Here is a 6,825-nt window from a genome sequence, read left to right on the forward strand (position 1 = left end):
GGTGGATAGTGAATATGCTGTAGGTAGGCACTTTACAAATTTTACAGTCTGCCATATGAATACATATAAAGCCCTAAACTTTTTCATAAAGAACTGTTTAAAGCAGGTTTACCACAAAAGCATTGCCAAACACTGGATGTGGTAAACACAATGTCTGTACTGTAAATAGACTGTGGCTCTACTGTACACATTAAAGGTTGCTGGGACCCTTAAAACTACAGTATATATGTAAACACCTGTATTTAAAATTTGGTCCCTAAGCATGTAGGTTTTTAAAGGTGCACCAGACAGTTTTGTTTGGCCCAGGCAGCTCATTTCTACTCATTGCTTCAATACTTTTTAACATCTGCACATAATACGATATGCAATCATAAAAATCACATGATGTATGAAATACCATTTTTGGCCTGCTCTAATACAATCTGATCATTGACAGCAGGTCTTATCGGGTCTGATATGCTTATGGTACAAGTTTTACAAGTTTACTACAAGCAGGTGCCATAAAGACGCACACCTACACAATAAAGCTAACTGTTTGCAAACATCTGATCATCACACCCTATATGTACCTTCCTGAACATCCCATTCCAGACTCAGATTTAATCATTATAATAACGTCCACTCTTCTGAAAAGGCTTTCCACTGGATTTTGAAGCATGATTGTGGGGATTTGTGTTCATTTAACTACAAGAGCATTCGTGAGGTCAAGCGCTGATGTTGACTGAGGAGGTCTGGATTGCAGTTGGCGTTCCAGATTATCTCAAAGATGTTTAGTGGAGTTCAGGTCAGGACACTGTGAAGGACACTCAAGTTTATTTAGTTCAACCTCATCACAACGTGTCTTCCTGGAATTTGCTTTATGCACTGCGGCACTGTCATGCTGGCACAAGTTTGGACTTGTTAAAGGAAGATTTTTAAAGCTACAGCATGCACTGGGGTGGCACAGTGGTGTAGTGATTAGCACTGTGCACCTGTAAGGAGTTTCTCCCCATGCTTGGTGGGTTTCCTCCACCAGATTTCCTCCCACAGTCCAAAGACATGCAGGGTAGGCTAACTGGCATTCCCAAACTGCCCGTAATGTGTGAATGAGTGTGTGCGTGTGTGCCCGGCAATAGATTGGTATAGTGTCCATGATGTACCCACCCTTCTGCCATAAGTCTCATGGGATAGGCTCCAAGCCCCCTGCGACCCTAAATACAGGATAAAGTGGTATAGACTATGAGTGAGCACACATTGGCATTTTATATAATTTTCGACTTCCAACTTTCAGGCAATGGTCTGAGGAAGTGTGATGCTCAAGTGTACACATACGTCTGGCCATAATGTGTGGACTATATTAGATACTCAACCCTTATATACCTCTACTGACACCCCTTAAACACTAAGCTAAAAGACAAGACATTAAACCAGTACAGGGGCCAGCTCAGCTTAATCTCTGTGTGCGATTTTTTAGCCACTTTCATTTTCCTAATACTAAAGTAATGTTGACAGGATGATTTTAACTCAGTTTCATGGGAAAACAAACCAAAAAAGAAAAAAAAAACAATACCAAAAACTTCTCCCACTTTGAAAAGTGTTAAACCTGATGTGCAGATGAGATTTTACTGGGCGTCTCATTCCTTACACCTCTCTACGCCTGTGCGCTCAGAAAACAGGAAGTGCTCTCGTGCTTCTATTGATATCATTTCTAATTCTTAATTTAATAACTGGGAATGTATTGCGAATTTAAACTAAAGGTATCATGTATACCACAGTATTGCTTTAAATTCTAAAGAGATGGCCTGAGTCAGCAGGACAACCACTGCAGTGAAGAACATGAGGGCTAAAACCACTACTTCCTACATCCCACACAATCATTCGGTGGCCTCGGCCATTTCGTTGCCGTCCACCAGGAGGGTGTGGATGATGCCATCTCTCCTCCTGCCGCTGCTCACGGCCTTGATGCAGCAGTCATGGTCGGCTAGAGTGAAGTGTGTCTCTGTGCCGTCGTCCACAAACTCACCCTGCATTACAATCAGCAGAGTATATTACAATTTTATGGTGCGACTAAAGCTGCTACTGAGAAGCGCTGTTTATTTGTGGTGAGACCAAAGGTAAGGACGTATCTATAAAGTTTTGTGACCTTCATTAGTCACTGTCTCTGCCATACTTTTTAAACACGGATCAAAGCTAACTGCAAAGCATTTGCAAAGCAAAGTATTTACACTTATGGATTTATGAACGTTCCTGCTTCTCAGCATTCCGATACTTTCTCTTAACTCTTTCCTGATACTTACGGCTGTCTCCATTTTCTGTCCATTGCACCAAATGTCCATGGTGTCTTTTTCTGTTCAGGACGAGAGAGAAACAGAGCGATACAGTCATTTACTAACGTGTTGTAAAATCCTGATAAATGCAATAATAGTGCTCAATGCACTTTCTGTTTCACCCACAACTACATGCAAAAATTATTTCATAAGCACAATAAAAGCTTCAGACACTTAGTGCCGCATATGGTTTTGTAAAGTCCCTGTAGCTTTAATGGCATCTGCTCTAACCAGTCATGACTAACTAAGAAAACTCTAAATGAAGTATGTTGGAATGTAAAAGGTGTTTTACAGCACTTTTGTAAGGAAAGCCAAACGACATGTTGTGTGAAGCTGCAAACGAACACCCCTCGTCACTGAACTACAGAGCCTTGCATTAATTTTTACCCCCTTAAACTTTGGAGCAATGCAATTTGGACTTTAACAAACTAAACTATTTAAACTTTAACTATTTAGACCAGTACTTCTCAATTTTTTTCTACTTTTCTTTTTGGAGGAAATCAACTTTTTAAAATCATAGATATCATATCATAGCAAATAAGCTTCCGACTTGGGTCTTCTCTAACTGGGAATTTCTGTGTTGTTACTTAAACACTGTGCATTACCAACTTACCCAAACTCTCAGTTTGGCATGTAGAAATGAACACATCATCATACATCATAACAATTAAACACTATGGTTCATAGTAAAGCTTCATATGTCGAAATCCTCTCACCTAGGACGACTCTGCAGTCCACACCATCCAAGTTAAGCAGCCATGTGCTCGTCACTTTCGACCGGTTCTCCATGTATTTCTTCAGGCTCTTTCCGTTGATCTCCAGCGTGTATTCGTAGGCGAACCCGCTCACCGCATCAATGTTGATGGTGGCCTTTGTGTCTGCGTTTCCTACATAAAACGTCTCCTTACCGACCAATTTAAACATCCAATCTCTTCTTAAGACCTCCTGACAAAGCACATGGATAAATGAATATTACATTAATTTTACACTCACAAATCGGTTAAAAACATCATACCTGAGGAGTTATCTGATAATTACCACTTCAACTTTATCACTATTATCATACAAAATAGCATGCACATTTTAAAATATTAAATGAGATTTGTACACGTTATGACCAAAAGTTTGTGGACACCCGACCAGCACATCCATCAGAGATTTATCCCTGCCTTTTCGCTTATAATAAACTCCAATCATCTGGGAATGCTTTTCACTTGATTCTGAATATGTGCTCATTTAGATAAAAAGGTTTAATTGAGGATTAATGAGGTCAAGTGCTGATGATGTTGGGGTGCGGTCAGGGTTCTAGTTCATCACTGTGGTTAAGGTCAGGAAAATTAGGTCCCAAGCGAAGGGACATCGCAATACTGTGTGCATCAAAAAGTGTAGGTGAAAGGAACAAGAGTGTGATGAGGCAGAACTGGTGTTCCCAAATTTCCCACAATGTGTGAATGACATGAGATGAATTGCCATTTGGCAGACGCCCTTATCCAGTGTGACTATTTTTATTTCAATATATATCTAAGCAAACCCGGGAGCTTCCGATCAGTAGTCCTACACCTTAACCACTGAGCTGCCACTGCACCCACACCTCCATGAGAAATTGCTTAATTTTCATGGCAGCTCATCCAGGGTTTACCGCACCTTGTACCCCAAATCTCCTGGAATAGGGTCCAGGCCCCCTGCGACCCTGTATACAGGATAAAGGGGTATAAACGATAAGTGAGTGAATGAGATGGGCTGGTGAAAAACTTTCAGCCATGTAGTGCTTCCTTCACTTCAAAGAAACTTAATTCTTGGCCTGTAACAGGTCATGATTATCCGCACCTTGCCATCAACATGGATGACCCGTTTCCCCGTGGTCGTGCCATGCTCAAACTCGATCCTGTGAACCCCATCACTCAGGGCCACGTCCCAAACCCCGACCAGGTCCCCAGACATGATCCCTCTTGCCCAAAGATCACCACTGGAGATCCAAGATACCTTCAGAAAGCATGGATATTAGACTTAATCAAGCAGTGAGACAGATATGTGTATTTAAGAGACTTTTCAGTAACCATACACAATTACCATGGGAACATAATCCATGCATTTTAATGTTAAACCTGAGCTGCTGCTTTTGCTCCAGCAGTTAATGGTTTTATCAGTTTTAACTAAAGCTAGCTAGCAAACACCTTCGCTCAAGCTTATGGCCGTATCCCAAATTGCTCTTAGAATCACACTTAGTGCGTCACACAGCGCTATTACGTCATACACTACAAAGCGCCCCTACACACAGAGTGATGAGCCATTCGGTACTCGGCCAATGTGCGTTTAAGCGCCGTAAGCTAGCAGGCTAAATACTGCACAGATTAAAAACAGTTTGTTACCTGGATTATACGATGATTCGGACACAACTGATAAATCCTCTCCTTTAAATTACCAGAGGAGTCTCGATAATTCGTCTAGTTTTGCTCAGTAGCCCCAGAAAAGCTAGCAAGCTAACACCAACAATCTTGTCCGCTAACAACATGTGTAACCATGGTAACAATCCGCCATTACCACCGACTAAAAAAAGAAGCACCCGCTACTGCCCTCTACCGGCCGTAGTATTTAATGTTTTTATATAATCTTCTTTGCTGCTTTATCCTGTACAGTGCCTTGCAAAAGTAGTCATTCGTATCCCTTTATTTTTTTAACAGATTATCGAGTTACAACCACATACGTAATTGTGATAGTCATAGTTGTAAAGTGGAAGAAAGGAATTCGTATTTACTCTGATACGCCTACCTACAATCCAGTGGAACCAACTGCCTTCAGAAATCATCGAATGAGTAAATACAGTAGTGTGTAATTTAATCTCAGTACAAATTCAGCTGTTCTATGAAGCCCTCAGAGATTTGTAAGAGAACATTAGTGAACAAACAGCATCATAAAGCCCAAGAAACAAGAGAGAAGTTTAAAGCAGGGTTAGTCTGCTTTAAAATAACATTAAAGCAGGAGGCTTAGGGGTACAGTACAGTACATACGGGCTTAGGGGTACAGTACATCCTGGACAGGGTGTCAATCCATCACAGGCCACACAAACACACTACAGACAATATGTCTTTAGACGAATAACGGGAGGAAAACCCACCAAGCACTGGGAGAACATGGATATTCCCACGCACAAAGACCCGAGGTGGGAATCAAACCCGGACCAAGGAGGCGTGAGGCCACGGTGCGAACCACTCCACCACTGTGCTGCAACCACAATATTTGCAATGTGTAAATGAACTGAGTGTGGTAATGTCACCGCAATAAATCTATTCTGGCATATTTAATATACCTCATTCTTCCATACGAGATATAAGATAATCTGAAACTTAAATGGATTCATGCAAAAGTTTTAATTATTTATTTTGATCATAACCCCCCACAAAACGTTTTGCACACTTTTAACATATTTCATTTGTTCATTCATATTCTATACCCTTTTATCCTGTATACTAGGCAACACGGGCCTGAAGCCGATCCAAGGAGACTTGGAGCACAAGGTTGGGTATATCCTGGACAGGATTTTAACAAACGCCTAGCAGATCACAATTACATTTAACATTAGTACATGTAAAGAATTTGACACAGACACTGTGATCCATCTCATAACCCATGTTACATTATGTGGCTAAAGCTATGTGAACACCTGCCCTTTATACCCAACTTTAGTGAAGTTCTCATCACAGAGCATTACATCTCATTACGTCTTACCATCTGTCCAGCGTCTGGTCTTCAGTCCACTAGATTTTTCAGTAGTGCTTGCATAGCATCAAGATAAAATGTTTTCTTAATATGCCAGAGCCATGATCAGGCTGAATGATTCACATCTGTAACCCTGGCCTTTCAGGAACTCCTTAAATGGCCTAAACATGTCAAAATGGCTTGGATTAAGGTCAAGACTGGGATGTGGAAGTAACTCTCAGCCGAGCTCCTGTAATGTGCAAGTGGTGTTGGTGAATGATTGTGTGTACAGTTACCACAGACAGATATGTCTCTTCTACCAGTTGGCGACAAATTATCTGTCAATCTTCAAGGATCAGGTGTTCCACTCCCTGAATGTTCATGGGAACGACAGCAGTTGGCTCAGAGCCACCTCGGCCTGGATCATCATTCATTGATGTAAGGCCTCTTTTGCACTATTCAAATGTTTTACTGCGGCTGATGTGCTACAGTCACATCAATGTACTGTGCATGAAGTCTTCTGTCAATGTTAATCAGTTTTACACCTTCATTCACGAGAAAGTTCATCACAAGTCCCGGTTTGACTTGAACGCCCCTCGTAAAACTCATCTAAGACTATTACTGCAACTCATGTTAAGACTGATATATCTGTGGCAGGAAGAGTTACAGCATTTAGCAAAATCTTCCAAAATTCACACATGTTGGTGTGTGCGATATACTAAAGTATAGTAATGATAATTAGGAATAACAACAATTACTTGATAACTAATAAACAAAATATAACTTGTTACTATTTGATGATACTGATAGTGAAAAGCTTTTA

General features: G+C 40.9%; 1 protein-coding gene across 2 annotated transcripts; it reads right to left on the reverse strand.

Moving 5' to 3' along the window:
* Positions 1-1,584: 1,584 nt before the first annotated feature.
* On the reverse strand, positions 1,585-5,483 carry faima (Fas apoptotic inhibitory molecule a). Of its 2 annotated transcripts, none has more exons than XM_053497247.1 (5): positions 5,422-5,483; positions 4,134-4,289; positions 3,023-3,251; positions 2,277-2,326; positions 1,585-2,003 (listed from the first exon to the last, which is right to left on the reverse strand). In XM_053497247.1, the coding sequence occupies exons 1-5, from the start codon at positions 5,437-5,439 to the stop codon at positions 1,854-1,856; spliced, it is 603 nt and encodes a 200-aa protein (XP_053353222.1). In that variant the 5' UTR covers positions 5,440-5,483; the 3' UTR covers positions 1,585-1,853. The 2 variants fall into 2 exon arrangements, with proteins under 2 accessions (XP_053353222.1, XP_053353224.1); XM_053497249.1 differs by lacking the exon at positions 5,422-5,483 and adding an exon at positions 4,676-4,834.
* Positions 5,484-6,825: the final 1,342 nt, after the last annotated feature.

The sequence above is a fragment of the Clarias gariepinus genome, chromosome 5 (genome assembly GCF_024256425.1).
Source record: "Clarias gariepinus isolate MV-2021 ecotype Netherlands chromosome 5, CGAR_prim_01v2, whole genome shotgun sequence".
NCBI classification, from domain to species: Eukaryota; Metazoa; Chordata; class Actinopteri; order Siluriformes; family Clariidae; genus Clarias; species Clarias gariepinus.